Consider the following 23,039-nt stretch of genomic DNA (forward strand, 5'->3'; position numbering starts at 1 on the left):
AAATTTGACCTTACATACAGTGTTGGGCATTTCGAAAAAAATATAAAAAAGACGAAAAACAAAAAAAAAAAAGTTTGCGAAACTGTGTTACAGCACAAAAACGGTAAAAGCGCTGTTAGAAAAAAAAAAATGAAAACAACAACAAAAACAGTACGCCGCTTAGTCTGCTTGCCGGCTGGAAGCGCGCGAAAGAGCTGAAGTGCTTCAGGGCAACCACCACGACATGACGACATAATTTACAAAGTTTACAAAGAAATCCACTCAGAGCGGCAAAAGTGGCGCTGTTTAGGTGAGTTTGCTAACTTTTACAAGCTTTTTTTTCGTATTTTGCTTTTGTTGTTGTAACAAATTTTTCCGCTATTACTCTTTTTATGATTTGTAACGAGTTTGCATACGGCTTGTTTTTGTTTATTTTTGTTGTTTTTCTTTTTGCATTGAGAAGATTTTTTTTCATATTCAGCCGTGGCTGTTGCATTTAGCAACACGCGCCAAAAGACAACAACAAAGCCATGCACGCACGAAATACACAAAACAGCACGATTGCACGCACAGTAAACGACGCACACAAATAGCACAACAACAACAAGAGAGCTTAAAAAAAAGATTGTAAAAAAATAAAAAATAATAATTTCAAAACAGTTATTTGTTGATGAGCACCCTGTATGTATGCGCCCATTTGTCGACTTAAAACAGCGTGAATGTACATAAAAATCGTTGCTTTCGCAATGTTGCATCTTCATTAAAAATTTAAAAAGCGTAAATGACTACAACGCGAACGCTGCCACGCCTCTCCGCCTCCGTCAGCGCTCTAGCTGTTGGCTGCAGCCCACATCATAGCTTCATTTACAGTTAGTGGCATGCCACTGTAGGCAGTGCCTCAACCGAATTGCCGGCATCCAACGTTGTTGCCATTCATATTTGCAACGTCCGCCTCCGCCTGGCACCGCTTGCGCGCATGTTGCATGCATTTAAATGAGGAACAAAAAAGAATTACGCCAACCTCGTTGGCATCTAACCTCGCTCGGTTAGCTGAATTGCTGAGAGTCAATGGAGAACAAACACGCCGACACACACACACACACCCATACATACATCCAAGTATTATGTACTGTTTGAGGTTGCAGCAGCCTCGTTTCATGTAACTAGCGAACTATGAGGCGCCTCAAAGCTCTTTAGCTGAATCAGACTGAAAGGAAGTGCCTCCGAAGCCAGCTGCTGGTGTGGGACGCAAGGGTGGGCAAGCGCAAAGGTAATGCCATTCAACAGTCATCAAGCAAACAACGAGTCAACCAGGCTGGCGATACGTTAGCTCAACTCGGTAGTGAAACGGGTTGCAGTCATGCCACCACCGCCGACTCAACCACTCAAGCTGGCAAGCCGCGAATTTGTGAATTAGCGCTTATACTTTAGCAGGCCGGCTGCGGGTTCGACTGTGGGTTCGCAAGCCTCCCGGCCATACGCGTAGCCAATGCTCCAGTTGTCAGCTGTGCTGTGGCGCAATGACAGCCATTCGCGTCGGAGTAATCATAAGCACCGCTATGTAAATATGTGTAGAGGCTTTGGCGTTGACTCTAGCTATGAGTCACTGTTGCTCTAGCTATCCGATAAGCTTGCGAATTTTCGTCAAATATGCAGATTTTCGGAACGGGGAAAGGAAAAAAGTTCGCATTTTTGTGGAGTTTTTTATTGGGGTTGACGGGAAGTTTAAGTTAAACTCTTTTTATATTAAATTTAATGAGATCACAATTTCGGAGTTCTGACCTCTTACCGGCTAAATCTGATAATGATTTGAATCCATTTTTTTTTAAATAACCTGAGCTAAGCCTCGAAAGAGATGACCTAACAGACGCTTATCAAACGAATAAATTGTAAGAGATGTGTCATCCTCATGAGTCGTTTAGGCCGTTCTAGAAAGTTTGAAAAGGTTTTTGGACCTTTTTTATACAGTGAGAGCTTTTACGATCAGTTCAAATCATAAACTCGAGTTTAAGATTTTGTTAGAGTAAGGTTTTTAATACAGTTATTAGAGAGATTTTTAACTTAATTTGAGATTTTGTTATGGAAATGATAAGGAACTGCCAAAGGTAGAGAGTTTGTGGGTAGTGTTTAATGTTAAACACCAAATTAGTCTATAGAACTTGAGTTCTAAGCTAGTATGTACCCGAATATATACCAAAAATGACTTGGTTTCAGACGGTTTTAAGAAAATTTGTTCATTATTTAACTCCGGGTTTGTGAGAAGTATTTAATACTAATCACCAAATTAGCCAACAAACTCGAGTTTTTTGTGTTTTTGTGACCGTGTGTTATAGACAATGTAGGTTTTAAACCGCATCTGTTTTCAATACAATGAAATAAAAATTAGTTTATAGTGAACTCAAGAGACCCTTGTTGAATAAAATAATATCGTCGGACACCTATTTCATCTGGTATTCAGTCTTAAATCACATTGTCACTAGTGAGTTCTATGCTATAACTCTCGAATAAAAATACTTTTTTTTCAAAAATTTAATATTGAACTTGAAAATGGAATTAAAAAGTGACCTGTCCCGAAAAATTTCGGGATCCCAGTTTTATAAAACCCGATCCCTAAACTTTTTTTCAAGAAATGTCTTTTCCTTAAGATTACGAAATATAATTTTATACATACTAGTAAAACTATGACATTTTTTACAATTTCGAATTTATGGCTTAAAGATACACCCTCTATATTTCTAATATTAGCGCTGAAACCCTACAAAAAATGTAATTTGAATAACCAAAGTTTTTGTTGTTATTTTTTAATAACTCAATTTTATACATCATTAGACCTTTTTCAGCTAAAAAGCGAACTTTTTTCAAACGCTCAGACATTTTTATTTACAAATACGCCTAGAAGATATCGCAATGTTTCTATGTAAAATAACTGCAATGTGCGCTCGCGATATGCCACCCAATTATTCTGCCACGTTACACACGCTGCGTCGCCTCTCCCACCCTCACTGGAGAGTCATCCACATCTTCAGCACGCTAAGCCTAAGCCGCTACGCCGCTTTGTCTACTGCTAAACGTGTTTGTTGTTGCTGTGCTTTGACTACATGAATGTGAATGTTTTGACGGCAACATTGTAGACGTTGATCGTTGTTGGGATTGGTCGAGTCGCACAGAGAAACGCGTAATTGTATCGTGCAAATTGCACTCATTAAACAGACACAGGCGCACATAGACGCACGGCTGGAGAGTTGTATAGCCGGTAGAGTGGCAGATATTAAAGCAAACTAACAGCACTTGAAAGTCATATAGAGAAGACCTAAATAGCAAAGCCAAGCAGGCAGCAACAAAGCGAATAGCATGGCATAGCACAGCCTCACATGGCACAGCATAGCAGGCATACAGTGTGACAGATTGGCATTCATTTGGACGCACGGCTATTTCGGCGTAATATCTTCTTCAGCTGCAAGCAGTTTAGTGCATATTTAGTACGCTCAAGCTGTATATCTCCACTTGCAACTCACCGCCGCATTGCATGTCTGTTGCGCCACTCGCCAAGTTTAATCGACATAATCATGGCATCTTCATTCTTTAGACTACCACAGCGCCACTTACGAAGCTCGCTCTACGCCTGTGGCATTATTTTTCTGTAATTTGCCAAAACTCCCATCCCTCCCTCTCTCTCACCGAATATGCGAATATTTCACCTCTGACTTCCTTTTGTCGCTTCAAAATTACTCCAGTCATTAGCAGCCACAGCTGCTTGGGTTCATCAACGTTTCTAATGAACAGTATGTGCTATTAGTAGACACACATATGCAGGAAAAAATACTGGCGTTGCCACCCAGCTGCAATATTGATTTAAATGTTATAGAGATAAAAAAAAATCGAGAGATATTTCTGGTAATAAACAAAACGACGCTGGCGAATCGTAACACGCACACATTGTCTATTCTACCCACACTCATACTCATACTCATACTCACACTCATACTCATACTCATACATACTTTGTATAAAAGTATATTTGAAGTGCTTTCTCCTCACAAACACAGTAATTTACAATAAAGGCGACGCTACAAAACACTTATGACACCACATGCGTTCCACAAACACTCCGCCGCGTCTCCGACTCGAGTACTTATGCAATACTCATAAGCCTCTAAATGGCTTTCTTGATATTTCAATTGCTATCGGTATTTGTTTCGGTATGTGTGTTGTTTCGTAGTCGCTATCACATGCAATAAGGCAATTTATGACAGCTGTGACAGCTGCTTTGAATGTTTCACTGCTCTCATGAAGTTGCAGGCGACATCAAGGAAATTAGTGCAAGTGTTGTTGTTGTTGCATTATTATTACTCAGTCCATTTAAATTTATGCGTCTTGATTTGTTTCGCACACAAACCGAGAGTACTAGTACTAATGTTGTGCTGCTAGGAACATTATATGCTTAAGTTCACATTGTTATTGCCTTAATTACTAGGTAATGGTAATGGTAAGTAATATGTACGTGGTCTTGTGGTCTCCATGGGGAGTAATTATGGCAAGCCACTGGAGTTCAAGGCTGAAATTCTCGGTACTGAATTAGTGTTACTTAGAAAAAACGTTTACTGTTGGCTCAAACGGACAGAAGAAGCTTCGACTTGAAGTCTAAATGGTACTTGGCAATGAAGCCGTGATGCATAAGGTTAACAGTTTGTCGAGGATCATGAAGATGATAGAAGCATGTTCATTTTTCACCGACGAAGCGTCTACAGATCAAGATAGATGATCTTCAAGATGTTAGATAATCATTCTTTTGGTTTCATATTTCTCGCCTCGTGAGCTCTGTGGATTTTATGGAACTTAGGTATTTCGCCAACTTCTTTCAACATACCATACAAGATATGGTAGATCAGTATTGGTATCTATAAAATTAAGGAGTTCCATCTCCTTTCTCGAGGTTTGTCATTGAAAGTAACCAATGTTGTATCAACTAATGAGAGTGAAGTTTCTCCTGCGTTGTTAACTCTGTATGAGAAATAGTCCCATTATTGAAACTGTGTAAACATGCGAAACGAAGTCAGAACTGAATCGATAAGGTCGACTTTTAAAATATTAACTAGATTCTACATGAAGGAGAAAGCGTAAGATAAGTTTTCATCGAGGACATCTAACGGGAATCCCAGAAAACGTGCTGTTTCGACAGGGTCGGAAAATGGAGAGAGGAGTGTAAGATGATTCGAGCTCACTGGGTATGCGAAGAGAAGGATAGTGTCAACTTCAGGCAGATGACTACAGGGATTATTCCAACGAAACTCTGGGAAATAAAAACTGTTTGGAGAGAAGTTATTTATCCTCCTTAATTGGAAGTTTAGTGGCATCACTTTGGAGGTATTAAATGATCATCTGGAGGGCAATATCCCGGCATATCTGTGTCTTGCTCTGCTGCGTCCTGCTATATCCAAGCGACCACACCGATACAATGTAGTTGACGACCGGCTAGTTGATTGTGTTGTAAGTGAGCAATAATCGTTCTTTGGCCTTTTTCCAAGTACTACTGGCGAACGACTTCAGAATCTTGTTGTGGCTTTGGACTTTGTCCATAATCGCGGTTCAGTGTGGAATAAAGGAACCCTGACCATCAAATGTAACTTACTATCACTTGGAGAGTTGAACGAGATTCTATATCCTGACTGAGATGAAATCTATAGTAGTAGAAGGTAGGCTTATCTGACAGCAGTTATTCTTCGGTGGATATTGTTAGACCGTCAGTTCTCCTCATACATATTTGTTAGCCATCTGAAGCGAGATCCTCCATTCTTCCGAATATCACCATAAACTATAAGCAAGATATGAAGCAAAGAACATCCAACAAAGCTGTTAGCATCAATTAATAACATTATTTCCACATTCTTCTTCATATTACAGTCCATATTTTCTAACATCCTTATAATAATTCATGCTTGCATCACTTACTCCAACACTTCCTCACTTATTTCATCCACACAAATCATAATCTCGACTAATTCCTTGCGCACACACATACATATTTCATAAAAGGCGACTATACTGTCTCTCCCTCTCTAGAAAAACACCCATCTGCATAAATATTCGCACAGCGCGTGGCGTTCTTGGCTTGCTGCACTGCCGTCGCCTGCTTGCAGTCATTCATATTAATGATCTTTTAGGATACTCTTACGCTCATGCACGTCATTTGCACTACTAAATATAACTAAATTAGTTTAGATCTAAGCTTCGCTATTTGCCTCATTGTGTTGCTGTTGTACGAACAGCTGTCACAGCTGCTGCTGCCTGCATTCATCATACTAATCATCTTTGCATTTGTCTAACAACGTAGCACACCGGCGAGTGCGCTGTATTCCTGAGTTGTCATTTGCAATGCTCAGTTTGCTGTGAAAGTGTTTTTGCTTTTCTTTTCCTCCTTTTTTCTTTTTCGCACTCCACCAGCTGCCACCGCCCACTGCTATAGTGTGCTTTCATTTTTAACAGCTGTCATGTCAACGTTTGCATTTGTCTTTAACTCCAACTATTATATATAAGCAAATTGCTGGCAGCTTTGTTTCCTTGAGCTTGTCAGCAGCTCGCTTTTCTTTTGTCACTTGCTTAAGGCTGCACTCAACTCCTTCTTCGAGTCAACCATGTGGTCGTCTCGAGTTAATATTTCGTTTATGCTATTTGCTAACGCCCAATCCTTTGCTATGTCTTAGGTTATAATTCTTTGTTAAACTTCTTTACCCTCCTCCTCTCAAGCTACCTCCACCCATTTGCTGTAGCTAGCCAACAACAAGCACTTCATGCGCTTTTTCTCACTCATTCGCTTTATCATGTCCAATCCGTTGCAGCGTTCATCAAGCACACTTAAATCGGTTTTTGTGCTTGTAATTGTTGTTGTTGTTGTTTGTTTGTATGTGCCTCCGTGTGTGTTTGTGTCATTGTATATGTGGCCCTGACCGTTCCTTCGGTTCTTCGTTTTAACGACTTTTTTGTTTAGTGTAAGAACTGTCACTGTTCTTTGCAGGTTCATAATTTTTCACCTTAATGACCGAGTGAGCGCACGGACACACGCCCACACATACATACATATACACTTAAACACACACATGTATGTGTATAACTGAGTTGAGTTGAGTTGACCACCAGCTGAGCCAGTCGGCCATCGGCCAGTTGACCAACCAACATATGACTCGCCCATTCATTTAAACATGTCCGTGGCTACACGAACTGGACACACATGGTCACAGGCACACAGACATACATATATGATATATATATAAACACACACACACATACATATTCTTACAAAAATATATGTATATGTAGTCGCCTTCAGTGTTCGTTCCCTAACGTATGGGATTCAGTGTCCTCCATTCATACATACCATTCATCTATCCCCACATCCACTGCGTCGCAATCTCAGTCCAATGTCAGTCCCATGTACGCCTGAATATTTACCGTTAACCGTCATCAAGTCAGTTTTTATTGTTTTGCGGTTGCTACCACACTCCTCCTTCCTCTTACTTCAATCTAGTTAGCTATCTACAACCGCTCTTCCGCGTGCACATTTCTTTCTTGAAGACATGCGAGCGGCTTGTTGTAGGCTTTTAGGCGTTGTGACTTGTGGGTCACGTGTGGAAGCCAGCAAGCAGTTGTCATTCGACTGTCGCAAATTGCCAGCGTAGATAATCGCTTTATTGGCAATATTTTGCATATGCCTACGGTGTGTTCCGTTATTTTTTATAGTATTTTAATGACCTTAACACCGCACCGCAAGCTCCACCATCACTATGTCTAAGCATTATTAGCCACCATCAGAGGTGGTTGTGGAGGAGACGCAAACTTTCAAGTGGAAGTTCAAGAAAAGGTCGTTGTGCTGGCGGAAGTAGTGTTTACGTGTATGTGTTGTTGTTGTTGTTTTTGTGTTATAACTCAATTGTGTAATGACAACATTTGTAACGTGTTGTTGTTGTTGGTGTTGCCACAAACATAAATAATTGCTGCTTTTTTTCGCCAACGCCAACAACAACTTACTTGCCGCTTACAAACAAAATCAGCTATTGTTGTTGTTGTTGTTGCGTCCCAAATGATTTAAAGCTACCAGTAAAGTAGTAAATTCGTTGTTGTTGTTTTAGTTGGTTACACTTTTTTCGACTTTCGTGGGTTCTTTTAGACACAGCACCCGAATTTGTTGCGTTTTTTGCCGAATACGCTTTATTTGCACATTCGTCTTTGTTGTTCTTGTTGTTGTTGTTTTATGTTTAATTTCTTTTTTTTACATTCTAAATTTCTTATTAAATCCACTGACATGAAAACTTTTGCATGGCGCACGCACGATATACCCTTTTGTTTGGCGCTGCCACTAGAGAATACAACAACAACAATATGTTTGGAAAAACACATTCGTTTTCATATATTTTTTGACATACACTCCACTTAACATACATACGTACAATATATACCGTAGCACGATTACGCACGAAAACTCAAACGAGTTAGAATTCTAAAGTTTAAGTTCCCTTTTTATCGTTAGTCCGTGGCACGCGTGACCGCAATGTGCAAAGTCAAAAATTCAACTAAACCAAACTCGTTGGCCAAAATGTTTGCATGCGTTGCCAAAAGCCAAAAGTGCATAGTGAAGGCAGTCGAAGAAGGCATGCCATCGAGTTCGGCTAAAGCGCAAACGACCAAACGAGTGAAGTAACGGTAAATGAAACGAAGTGTGGCACCAACAACCGAGCGCTTGTCGAGCAAGCAAAAGGGCTGTTGAGCACTTTGGTGGGGTGCTGGTGTGGAGTCGTCGCGTGCTGAGATTGGGGTGAATGGGCGCCGGTATGCCTCGCTCGTGTTTGTGTGTTTTTTTTTGAATGATTTCGGCTCACAATGTGCTGAGTGAGTTTTGTTTGGTTGCATAGCTTGAGTACTTTTCCCTTAACTTGTTGAGTGCGTTCGTTCGGAGCTGAGCGAGTTGGATCGAACCGTTGCGAAGGTTGGTTATGTGAGAAAACACAAACATCTCATACAGACAGTGATGGAATTTTGTTTAAAAAAGGCTCTCTACGGGCTTAATCCTTAATATCGTTGTGAATCGACCGGAAAATGGTAAACGAAGCTTATGAATTTCTAGATATACAGGAATCCCTAGGTACTCGAGTAATCCCAGCGACGGAGATATTGGAAAAAGACTTAAAAATGCATATATTGAGAGAGACTTTGTAATGAAAACTCCCAAAAAATATGTATGCTGAGATAGTCGGACTATATCAATGATTTATAGTGAGTTACAGAAATAAAGGGATCCATGTGAATCCGTTTAGAGATCTTACTCGTACTCTACACGACTAGAACTGAAACTCAAGTACCCAGACTACTGAAATATCTTTCGGTAATAGCGTATTATGGATGAACACTATACAGAAGGAGAGACCATGAAACCACATTTTTTTCTGAACAAAACTCAACACATATATGAAATGATGAAACCATAATGATTTAGACATACGTAACTGATGAACTCCTGAAGAAACGTTAAAAAGGGAAGAAAAGGGAGACAAGTTGGCTAAACTCCAGCTAAAATAAAGCTTAAACTACAGCTTGGAAGAAGTTCGGAAAAAGTGCTTCGCTGTTAGTGGAAGAGTCGACTCTCCTTTCTTCGCTTCTACTCACTAAAACAATTAATCCAGTTAGATTAACGGATAGGGTTTTCTCGAGTTGTTACAATGGCTCTAAAGGACGTATGTGTCTTCTTTAGCGATGCTATCTTCAATTTATAGGATATACCGCGACCTTCAATGAAAACTTAATATAACGGTACAATTTCACCATGTTGTCCAACACTGGCACACTGTTTGAACAGATTGTTGCATTAGCAACGAAACGATTGCTTGAAAAGCTAGGGAAGTGGCGCAGATTAAAAGCAACGCTGACATGACCGACCCCAATAATGACGCTTACTTTGAGTTAATATTAAATGGAGTCAATATGCGAATACAACCAACGAGTAGGGGGTATGTGTGTGTCTGCTTCTGTGTGAAAGGATATGTGTAAGGAAGCATGTTAGAAGCGCTGCATAGAAAATACCAAAATGGCAGAAAATGTATGAAAGAATGCAAGGAAATAGAAAAATAGAAAAAAAAAATAAGAAGCTTAAGCAGGCAAGAAGAGGGGTCAAAAGTGGAGACGGAGAGTGCGGAATGCGGAGCGCTAAATGATACGATGAAGGTAACTAAGTAAGAGGGTGTGTTGCAGGGCTATAAGTTGTAAGTAAATTGTTGCACGAAGCATGAGCCTGAGGCGTTTTGCTGCAACAGCAGCGGCGCGCATAGACAACCTTACAGGGTCACATACACATAAATATATATAGATAAAGTCATGGACAAATATACAACAGCTTTTTTACGCTTGCAGCACTGTGGTGCCTTCTTACAGCTGTGCGCGATGTTGCCAGATGCTATATATATATTTGAAGAATGAAGAAACAACAGTTGTAAGAAATGACTTCACCTTCCGGCTGAGCTGTCAGCGTTTTGTTTGAATTATTGATGGATATTAAAAATTCGCGCAAAGTGGCGCGGGCGTTGTGCAACAACAACAACTTGCAACAAAAAAGTGCCACACAAAAAAAAGTAACGTTGCAAAAGAGATAATCTCAAGAGGGTGAAGAAACAGAAGTGAAGCAGCTGCGCAAGTTAAGCTGCCACAACGGATGTTAACTAAAACACTTGTTTCGCGGACAATTGCAAGTGGCAAGCAGACACACACACATATGCACACAAGTGAACTCTATTGCAATTGCGTCATGCACATGTTGCACGCACAATTCCGAGTGTCGCGTCGAGCGAGTTGTTGATGAAAGATTGTCCAAGGCTTTGCTGTTACATATACATTTATACGTACGTGCCACAAGGCGTTGCCTGAAGAACGTGCCCGCGGTGGCATTTGGCTTCTGCGAAAAGTGGCCAACCAATGAAGGAAAAAAGAAGCAGCAGCGTTAGCTTGTGGTGCGCTTCGGGCGGAAGCTGAGCGCCAGAAGTTGTGACAGCTGTCGTTGTCATTGTTAAACAGCGGCTCATGCAAAAATATATGTATGTACGCCACACTTAAAAATATGGCCACAAAACAACAATACAACTGTTGTATTGCTAGCAATTTCCTTTCTTTCACTCATTCAACACTCTCTATTTGTGGGGGTGGCCATCACTCGTGCTGTCTTTTAATGACGTTCGAGTTCAAGGAGTTCGCCCACATGGAAATGAAAGTGCCACTTGCTGCACGCACAGCCCGTTAGTCACTGACATTTACAGTTTTTGTGCAAATTTTAAATGCGATTCTTGAGAGTTAGTTGCCATTAAGAGTAGCTTTTATGTGATTTAAAGGCTGTGTTTTTGTACTCTGGGATTTGTTTTGTTTAGAAAAAGATTATAACAAAGTTATCTTAAGCTATATAATAATAATATGGACCTAACAAGCATTTAAACGCAATACGAGTTACCAGTCTTTCGAGATATTTACGTTAAGCACTTGTTAATGGAACTTTGAAAGGAATATGCAAAGGTTAGAAAGTTTTGACAAGTCCCAGGAGGAGGAGGATAAGATCGTTTCTCAATATAATAAGTCTTTATATAACAGAAAGGTGTATGAAGTATGACTTTATGATGCAGTAATAGTAGACGATGCTATATGATCCTTAAAAGCTAAGAGATCCTTCTCACATACTCCTTATTTAACGAAAACTACATTCAGTTCTCAAAAATGATTGGAAACAGACAATACCAGAAGTACTACACCAAGTGTTCAGCTGCTGGCGTACGCTGATGATATTGATATCATCGGAAGCAACAACCGCGCCGTTTGTTCTGCTTTTTCCCGCATGGATAAGGAGGCGAAGCGAATGGATCTGGAGGTGAATGAGGACAAGACGAAATATCTACTGTCATCAAGCAAACAGTCGGCGCACTCGCGTCTTGGCTCCAACGTCACTGTTGACAGTGATAACTTCGAAGTCGTAGATAGTTTCGTATACCTGGGAACCAGTATCAACAACACCAACAATGTCTGCCTCGAAATCCAGCGCAGAATCACTCTTGCCAACAGGTGCTACTTTGGACTGAGTATGCAAAGTAAAGTCCTCTCTCGACGAACCAAAATCAAACATCAGATGAAACGACACTAGCAGTTTTCGAGAGGTAAATTTTGCGCAAGATTTATGGTCCTCAGAACATTGGCAACGGCCAATACCGCAGACGATGGAACGATGAGCTGTATGAGTTATACGACGACATTGACATAGTTCAGCGAATAAAAAGACAGCGGCTACGCTGGCTAGGTCATGTTGTCCGAATAGACGAAAACACTCCAGCTTTGAAAGTGTTCGATGCAGTACCCGCCGGAGGAAACCGAGGAAGGGGAAGGAATCCGCTCCGTTGTAGGGCCCAGGTGGAGAGCGACCTGGTTACACTTGGAATCTACAACTGGCGCCGAACTGCGGCTAAACGGTTCAACGCCAATCACATACACATACAATGACTACACCAATCTCATTATAAAACCCAAAGTTCTAAGACATTTTTCAACACAGATCAACATGTTCAACTTGTAGACGGAAAATCATAAGTCATGACTAACGGTATTTTCATAAACTAGGAAATTATAGAAATTACAAGCAAAAAGTGGCAGTGGTAATTATAAAGTGAACTATGTACAATCCAGTAAAAATGGGAAATACAGTGGTCGTCTCAAAATCAACCTATGGTCCAAATCTGTACAAGACAACCCCCTCGATCAAACTCGACAAAACTCGGTGGGTTTCTTAATTACGGTACCTATAATTTAACAAGCCCAAAATAATTATAATAATTATGTAAAATAAAATAATTAAGTCCAACTATTTTTTAATCTTTTTAATTTATATTCGCTTATCTCTCGATCTCCACCAAAACACTTCAACAGCACGCTCTTCGCCCTTCATTGTTTATATTTCAGCACTTGTCTGTTGTTTACATTATTCAACCCTTTTGACGTGCTCGTTTTTATTGTAATCCTTATCATTATTGTTATTATTTTTTTACTATTATTATTATTATTATTATGTATATGTTTATGGGCTGCCATAAACATACTGGCATTTCGCGCTGCGAGCTTAACTAAAGTTTTGACTTGTGGGAGTCGCGTTGTCTTTGTTTTCACTACCCGCTTCCATATACTACATTGCTTTGCCACATGCCCGCTAGCTATTTGCTGCTTCACCAGCTGGCTGGCTTGTTGACTGGTTGTGGCACGTCAACTGCACAATATGTTTGTTTACTCTGCTACAACATTGTTATTATTTTTAATGCACTCACATACACAACGACAGATGAACTGTTCTTCACTCCTTTGCTTTGTTTTGCTCGCTTTCTCTGTTTTTTTGCACCAACTTTTCTGTTTAATTCTGTTGCAAGTATTTGTTTTGTTTTTCTTGCGACCCTACATATTTGACGCGACTTCTGCTATCTCTCCCACCTTCTGTTTACATTGTGTGCTTTTGTGTCATCCTTGTGCCACTGTCGGCCTCCAGCTGCTCGCTTGCCAACTTGGTTGTCTCAAATTAATTTACTTATAAATACAATTTGACATTGAGCGCAACAAAATGTAAACATTGCATGCTGAAATGAATTAAAAATGCAAAGCAACACACAATGAATGGCTATATACATAGAGATATGCAGATATATACATGAGTATATATGTATGTGTGTGAGTAAAAGTGGCATTTGCCAACGCGGTTGCCTTAAATCGTAGCTTGGATTAAGTGTGGGATCAAGCTGGCGCTAGAACGCGTCACGTGGCGTTGTTGTTGCAGTGAGAAATTGTTGTTGCTTTGCAGTTGAACTGAATTTAATTTTTTTTAGCAAAAATCAACTAACCCTCTGGTGATCTGGGGTCATCTAATTTCAAATTGTTTTGTTTAATTTCTAAAATAAATATTTTGAAAAGGATTCCAAATTGGTTGGAAATAAATAAAAAAAAAACTCTTAATTTAAAAATAAATAAATTATTTAGACTATTTTTAAGATATAATACCATTTTCCTTTATTTTTCGAGAATTTCAAGCGGTGTAGAGAGGTTTTAGGCGCGAATCTTTGCCTTGAGCTCGTCAAAGCTTCGAAGCTTGTTGAGGCTGTGTAAGCTGACGTTGAGCAACACCAAAAGCTCTGTCAGGATCGGGACTAAACAGAGAAGGTACAATGTTCTATAAGAGTGTACAGCTGCTGACGTACACCGATGATATCGATATCATTGGGAACAAGACGCACAGTTCTGCTTTTTCCCGCTCGACGACGAAATAATCCTGTCATCAAAGAAACAGTCAGCTCCTACGGACTGTTAACAGTCATAATTTTGAAATTGTAGATAATTTCGTATACCTAGGCACCAGCATCAACATCAAATGTCATAATGCCTTGAAATCCCAGGCAGAATCACTCTTACCAACAGGTGCTAGTATGGACTGAGTAGGCAATTGAAAAGGAAAGTGCGCTCTACTTTATGGTGCTGAAGCGTGGACGATGTCAACATCCGATGAGATGGCACTAGGAGTTTTCGAGAGTCCCTTAAACATTGGCAACGGCGAATACTACATGCGATGGAATGATGAGCTAAATGATAGACATAGTTCAGCGAATAAAAAGAAAGCGGATACGCTGGCTGGGTCATGTTGTTCGAATGGAATCGAAGTTCCCCAGCTCTGAAAGTTTTCGATGCAGTATCCGCGCGTGGAAGCCGAGGAAGACCTCCACTCCAATGGAAGGACCAGGTGGAGAAAGACCTGGCTTCACTTGGTATAACCAAATCTCGAATCACAGAAGACCCATATACATCTATTTCTATCAACAGAAAAGCTCTATTTCAAATAATTTCAATTCGATAGGTGTACCAGATGAGAGAAAAGAGATCAGCATTCATTATATCAATACAACAGGTACATTCAGAAGGCTGAGTACCTGCCGCTTGAGCAAATAAGGGTTTATCTGGAATTCAATTAGTAAATTACAAGGATTTAAGAAGGCTTCTGATGACAGTCGAGTGTACGCAAACGGAACGGAATGCATTTATAGTCATTCCAAGACTGTCACCGACAGCTATCGTCGTAGAATTCCTAGAAAGTAATACAAAAAGTGAAGCTCAAAACCATGCAGAAACTCAAGGCGTTGGAAGTTAGTTGCACTATGTTAAAACATTTGCATAGATATATACAAAAATAATTGTTTCAGTACTAACTAAATTTCAGCACATCCCTTGCTTCAAAACTAGTAATTACTGCAAATATTTCATGCAATTAAGTAATATCACTAACTCCACTATCACTTACAACATAAACTCTGCGCTACAACAATAAAGCTACAAAACACAAAAAACCCACAAAGCCACATGCAATAGCGCCCTAGAGTATGCTACGCGCTGTTTAGAGTACATTCAACCACAACCGCGCCTTTGCAAAGCAACCGCGAGTCAACGAGTGAGCCTCGAAGGAATTATGCCCAACGAGACTAGCGGACGTTTGCATAACACAATTTCAGTCGACAGAGCGGACATGCCGCCTAACTTATATTATATATATGTAGCAGGTTAGCCTAGGCGCTATGACTGCCTAGCTTGCTGACTGCATGCCCGCCTGGCGTGTGCCGCACTTGACTGACTCGACTGACGCGCTGAGAAGGTGCTGAGTTGCGCCTTGTGAGAGGCAAGCGCCAACGCCACCGCCACCCACCAACGACTTTGTTAGCTGTCAGCAGAGCCAACAGTCTGCCTATGCGCGTTTGTAGGTTTGTCTGAGTTGAGACATTGGAATTATTGTCATCTGCATGCCAGAGCACGGCGCGTCGCAGCGCAACGGTGCTCATTTCTCAAAAATGCCAAGTTCGAGTAGAATTTTCATACGCTTTTTAGCGACAAAACTTTTTTTCATACACAAATATTTGTTCTTTTCTACTGCTTCTACTACTTCTGCTCTGCTAGCATTCCCTGCTACGTTAGTGAAATGCTAGCGCATGCGGCATACAAACGCACAGCTGTAAGCTTATATTTAAATTGGAATTTATGTGCGCTGTGTGTCACTCTTGTGTGTGATTATGTGCGCGCGTTGGCGTGCTGCGCGAGGCCACATCAAGTCAAGCCAAACTAAAGCTAAGCACAGTAAGCGCCTAGCAGCGCGCCTCGCCTGCCCAGACCAGGCCATTTCATTACATTCTATTTTATTATTTTATGGCATTTTCTTTTATTTAATTTTTCCAAGCACTCGCTGCACCCCCATCACTCACTCCCCCTCTTTCTATCTCTCATTCAACTTTCAACTTGATCCTGCCCCAATTCAATTGTTCTAATGCTTCCTCCAGCGCGCTCTCATATTCTTTTTGTTATTTTTGTTCGGAAAATTTTTGCTTTTGTTTTTGCTAAGCATTGTTGATGAAAAAGTATTGTAAGCGCACCAGCGCTGCTTATTGTTAGCATACAGGGTGCGGCGGCAGGCGGTTACATTAACGACATATTGCGCGTGTGTGTTTGTTGTAGCGCCGCGTCGCTTTAGTCTAGGAATGTGATGATGATTTCAACACAACTGTATACTTATATATATATATATTTCTATTGTAGCAGAAGGCTCGTTAGCATATTTAGTTGTTGTTGTACTTACAATATCGTCCAAGTTGTTCGTCGGCTCCTTCATACCATCTCGTAGATGCGCAGCACAGCAATCTGCAAATTAAATGGAAAAACAAAACATAAGTTAAATACAACAACAAAATACACACAAATATATGTACATATACATAAATAGAATTTAGCAAATATAAATACAAAATGCGGGTTTGCGTGCTGCCATAACATAACATGGCATTAGCTAAATGGCCGGGTAGCGTGCACAGCACAACACAGCCGCAGAGTCGCATAGCTTAAGAGTAGAGTAGAGTAGAGAGCGCGCGGCTGGCTGCTCGATAAAGGCGTCATTTCAATTGCTGCTACTTTTACGAGTTATTTGCATTTAAATGTCGTTTGCTGATAACAATTAAAATGAATGTCTGTCCGCGCGCGCACACAGAAACACTTGGCATGGACACGTGGCGTGGCGCGGTGGTGTGTCAACTTCAAAACTTGCCAAATATTTTCCCAACAACGATATGGTTGTTGATGCGTCTTGCTTCGGCGCTTGAATTGAATTGGATTGGCTTGAATGGCATTTGGATTGGCTTGGCTTGTGTTGCCATGCTTGAGTGAAGTTGAAACGCGTCGCGCGCTGAAGATACGCCGCCGCCGCTACGCGTTCCACTGAGTGGCAGTGGAGCGTCCGTCTGACATGCCACATTGGTTTGACTGTCGTCAGCGCCAAGCGCCAACACCACCGCCACCGCGTTCATTGCCACTGTCATTGCTAAAGCCGCATGCCCTCCTACCTCAATCTCTCTTCGACTGTTGGCTTGTGTTGGTCACGGCGTATAATTGCCGGTGATTTAATCTTACGCATTTCCGCTATTTAAACAACACTTAAAAAATCGTTTTGGTATGGTTTTTTTTGTATGTTTTTCTTTTTGGTTTGCTGCTAATTTCGGGGTGGGAGTTTGGCTCATCACAGTTTGCAGCACACAAATAAGTGTCGCTCATTAAGCGTGGCGTGGAAAGCACATGTACACTATTAGTGGGTAAACGACTATATATACATTGTGGTAATGAAATGGATCACAGTGATGCGGTTCAATTAAATTAAAATAATAACGAAAGTATCTAAAATAAATTTAAAATGTTTAAATAAGTAATGGAGAAATAATGAATATATATATGTAAACCTCGTGAGACTACAATGAGGTTATGTTCCATTCGTACAGCTAAGTTGGGTTAGGTTGCCAAATTGTTACTTAAATGAGTTAGGAAATAGTTGGAAACATCAAAAATGCTTCTAAAATTAAATTTATAAATAAGCAGTATAATATTAAGGTTTGGTTTTAAGTTAAGTGAAATTTTTAATTTCTTTAAGAAGAAATTTCATGAAATTCAAAATATAAAGAAATTAGTTAAGAAGCTACACCCAATTGAGAGTTTTCAACATATAATGCATATAAAAACTATTTTTTTAATTTGTTTCTATACTAAATCAAAATTTTTTTTTGGCTTTCATGTGTTTATCTCCCTTTTTCTGCTTTCCTTTGGAACAAAATTTAATAAATGAGGCTATTTCAAAGCTAAATATCAGTACTTTATTAATGTATTAATTAATTAATTTATGTTCTTAAGCGTTAGTAAAGGATATCAAATTCCGATCGTTGGTTTAAGTTCATGAAATCATAATACTCTTGAAGAAGGAGAATTAAAATAATAAGAGAATCGAAATCGAAGTCGAAGTCGAACCAGTAGAAGAAAATTAACAAAAAATCAAGAAAAAATAAAAAAACATAATATAAAAAAAAATTAAAAACGGAAAATAAATATTTTTTTTATAAAATTTGAATATAAAATTAATTTTGTAAAAATTTAAAAAATTTATTTACAAAGATTTCTTTAACCTTTTTTAACCGGAAACTGATATTCGAAGCTCAACATTTATCAGTAGTAGAAAAAATTATAAAAAAATACAAAAAAAAAGTTTTTTAAAATAAGTTAAAAAATATTTTTTTGTTAAATTTGATTTATTTAATTTTTTAATATTTTTTTTTTTTTACTTCTAAAAATATTTTTTTTTATTTAATTATTTTTGAATCCAATTTTACAACTTTGCTTCCGCCGTTTTCCAATAGATGTCTCTAGGGTCAAGCACTGGTCGAATAAATCGTTTATATCGATCTTGAACATTTGTGTCAACATTAACCAAACAAAATATTTGTAGAGATCTGTTTGCATCCCAAACTTATTCTCAATTGAAAATGTCACTTTTTGAGCCGAATTCTCGACATTTGCGGTAAATTTGACTTTTCTTTTTTAATTCCAAGAAAAATGCGGCTGAGGCTCATCGAATGCTTCCGCATACGTACGGTGAGGCTGTCCAAATGAAAGAACATGTGGCGAATGGTTTCAACGTTTTAAGAATGGTAATTATGAAGCCAAGGTCATGCTCAGCATTTGGTGGGACCAGCTGGGGGTGATATATTATGAGCTGCTAAAGGCAAGTGAAACCATCACAGGAGATCGATACCGAACGCAATTGATGCGTTTGAGCCGAGCACTAAAAGAAAAACGGCCACAGTACGAGGAAAGACACGATAAAGTTATTCTCCAGCATGACAATGCTCGGCCTCACGTCGCAAAGGTGGTCAAAGAATATTTGGAGACACTGAAATAGGAGATCTTACCCAAACGGCGGATTCCTCAGACGTTGCTCCATCTGACTACCACTTGTTCCGATCGATGGCACACGGTCTAGCTAACGAGCACTTCAGTTCTTATGAAAAAGTCAAAAATTTGAATGATACTTCGATAGACTCGAAAAATGAGGAGTTCTTTCGTCACCGACGGCCAACATTTTGAATAACAGTTTTGTAACCGTTTTTATACAATAAAGCCTTAAATTTACAAAAAAAACGGCGGAAGCAAAGTTGTAGAAAATGAATTTTTAACTTTTTAAAAATATTTATATATATTTTTTTAATTTATTTTTTTTTGAACCACCCTAATACCAAACCAACTTTATTTACCACGAATTAAATATTATTAACCATAAATATCAGTACTTGCATTTATAATATTGTTAATGAGAGTATTATACAGTTAAGATTGCGTGTCACATATACTCGATAAAATGGCATAAACGCTTGAAGGGGTAATGGTGGGGTGGTCGTCCACCAAGCGAGTGTGGAGGTGGTAATCAAAAAAGAGTAGGAGTGACATATGGACATTTCCACATAAAACTTAATGAGACAATTACTGCTGTTGTGGACTTTTGTGTACGAGTATGTATAAAGCACTTTTTGATAGCCATGTGTCAAGGCACATGCGAAATATAAGGCATAAATTATACATAACGAGCATACATATATCTATATATGAAGATATGTAATGTAAGCGGTTTACACAAGTAATTAATTCAAACATCAAATTGAACGATTGTAGACATGCAAGTATATAAAAGTGTTTGTATGTATGTATGTATACAGAAGTACATATGTTTGCATGCCAATAAAAATTAACAACAAATATTGTCGGTGGCCATTTGCAGCTGTGCAATTGCAGCAGCCACAAAGCAAATGTATATACACATGTATACATACATATATACACTCATATAACTCGTATGTAATTGTTTCTGCTGGTTTGTTGCTGCATTTGAAAGCAGCTTCCAATTTAATTTTCCGATCATTGTGCTTACGGGTATACTGGCTCATGTCCATATATACAAACACACACACAAACATATGCATACAAACAGTTTGTAATTACATTGTTTGTCACATATGCATCATGGTGAGCTCTGCGCCATGGCAATCTCTTGGAAAAGCTGCAGCTTTGGCGTTCTTCATAGTGTCTGCAGCAATTAAGCTTCAAATGTATGTATGTATGTATGTTTGTATATGCAACTGTCCGTTTGTTCGTTTGTATTGCAAAGGGTGATTTTTTAAGAGCTTGATAACTTTAAAAAAAAAAAACGCATAAAATTTGCAAAATCTCATCGTAATTATTTGAAACGTTAGATTGGTTCATGACATTTACTTTTTGAAGATAATTTCATTTAAATGTTGACCGCGGCTGCGTCTTAGGTGGTCCATTCGGAAAGTCCAATTTTGGGCAACTTTTTCGAGCATTTCGGCCGGAATAGCCCGAATTTCTTCGGAAATGTTGTCTTCCAAAGCTGGAATAGTTGCTGGCTTATTTCTGTAGACTTTAGACTTGACGTAGCCCCACAAAAAATAGTCTAAAGGCGTTAAATCGCATGATCTTGGTGGCCAACTTACGGGTCCATTTCTTGAGATGAATTGTTCTCCGAAGTTTTCCCTCAAAATGGCCATAGAATCGCGAGCTGTGTGGCATGTAGCGCCATCTTGTTGAAACCACATGTCAACCAAGTTCAGTTCTTCCATTTTTGGCAACAAAAAGTTTGTTAGCATCGAACGATAGCGATCGCCATTCACCGTAACGTTGCGTCCAACAGCATCTTTGAAAAAATACGGTCCAATGATTCCACCAGCGTACAAACCACACCAAACAGTGCATTTTTCGGGATGCATGGACAGTTCTTGAACGGCTTCTGGTTGCTCTTCACCCCAAATGCGGCAATTTTGCTTATTTACGTAGCCATTCAACCAGAAATGAGCCTCATCGCTGAACAAAATTTGTCGATAAAAAAGCGGATTTTCTGCCAACTTTTCTAGGGCCCATTCACTGAAAATTCGACGTTGTGGCAGATCGTTCGGCTTCAGTTCTTGCACGAGCTGTATTTTATACGGTTTTACACCAAGATCTTTGCGTAAAATCTTCCATGTGGTCGAATAACACAAACCCAATTGCTGCGAACGGCGACGAATCGACATTTCACGGTCTTCAGCCACACTCTCAGAAACAGACGCAATATTCTCTTCTGTACGCACTGTACGCATTCGTGTGGTTGGTTTAATGTCCAATAAAGTAAACTGAGTGCGAAACTTGGTCACAATCGCATTAATTGTTTGCTCACTTGGTCGATTATGTAGACCATAAATCGGACGTAAAGCGCGAAACACATTTCGAACCGAACACTGATTTTGGTAATAAAATTCAATGATTTGCAAGCGTTGCTCGTTAGTAAGTCTATTCATGATGAAATGTCAAAGCATACTGAGCATCTTTCTCTTTGACACCATGTCTGAAATCCCACGTGATCTGTCAAATACTAATGCATGAAAATCCTAACCTCAAAAAAATCACCCGTTAGTTGAAAACATTGACAGCAAGTAGTTGTTGTTGATGGCTTTGGCAATTGCGCAAAGGAAGTGAATTTGAAAATTTCATGTGTCGTAGCAAATTTTTGTTTGATAATTGCTTTGTGAGCTTTCTACGTGCAATGCTTTAGAAATAGCTGACAAAGCTTAAAACTGGTTTAATATAAGTAAGTGTTGTTTCGTTGTTGTTTTTGTGAAAAATCCAAAAACTTTCTTTTCAATAAAATGGTCTTTCAAATGTCAATGACTTCGTTGTTGTTGTTGTGCATTCGAATTGCTTTTAGTTATAATAAATACCATATATATTTTCAAATTTATCTGTGAGTTCGTAGTATCTGAAATGTAATAACAATTTTCTATTAGATTGCACACCTCACGGTACTTCTCTACAATTTCCTTTCCATTATGCCATAATTGACATTTTCAGCTTTTTCTGCAATGTCCATTGTCATCTAGTAATCGTTAAAATACAGCTTCTCGATCCCTAGCTTGACCTCACGACACCCCAGCTTGATCAACCTTGACCACACGGACTACCCAACTTGATTTCATATTCCCTCCTAAAATGTTAACAAAGTTGATCACCCGTGACTCCACAAAATTGACCTCACTTAAACCCTGAAAATGTAAGCAAACTTTCCTACACGACATCTCTGGTTTGATATCCCGTGAGCTCCATTAATCTCTGGCTTCACCTAGCTAAACCTAAGAATACCCATATTGTTTTCATTTCTGCACCAAAAATGTTAATAAACTTGACCACCCGTGACTCCAAAAGATTACCACCTATGAACCCTGAAAATGTGAACAATCTTTTCTTTACGTGACCACTCGACCGTAAACCAATTTAACATCATGTGTTCTCTCAAATGTATATCCATTAAAAACGGAAACAAACCCGATCACACACGGTCCCATCAGGTGGATCCTCAGAGTACATGACCTTAAGTTACCCCTCAAAGAGAAAACAAACCCGAACTCCTGAGATCCCTCATAAAATAAATAAAGGGCATAATAAATCTCAGCCAAAATGTAAACAAACCCCGGACAAAGATCATTGACCACAGACAAAATATAAGCAAATTCTGGACAAAGGTCATTGACATCAGACAAAGTGTAAACTAGTATCGGCCAAAAATCAATGAACTCAGGCAAAAAATGTAAACAAACCATTCCCTGCCAAAAGTCATTAAGGTCCCG

General features: G+C 39.3%; 1 protein-coding gene across 6 annotated transcripts in view; it reads right to left on the bottom strand.

Moving 5' to 3' along the window:
• The window catches only part of LOC105218576 (apoptosis-stimulating of p53 protein 2), a 224,699-nt gene that overhangs the window by 46,645 nt on the left and 155,015 nt on the right, over positions 1–23,039 (bottom strand). For all 6 annotated transcript variants that reach the window (XM_054233753.1, XM_054233758.1, XM_054233752.1 and 3 more), the window contains one exon: positions 16,637–16,698. In XM_054233753.1, coding sequence (XP_054089728.1) covers positions 16,637–16,669 — 33 coding nt within the window. In that variant the 5' untranslated portion in view covers positions 16,670–16,698. The remainder of the gene's footprint in view (positions 1–16,636; positions 16,699–23,039) is intronic.

The sequence above is a fragment of the Zeugodacus cucurbitae genome, chromosome 6 (genome assembly GCF_028554725.1).
Source record: "Zeugodacus cucurbitae isolate PBARC_wt_2022May chromosome 6, idZeuCucr1.2, whole genome shotgun sequence".
Classification (NCBI taxonomy): domain Eukaryota; kingdom Metazoa; phylum Arthropoda; class Insecta; order Diptera; family Tephritidae; genus Zeugodacus; species Zeugodacus cucurbitae.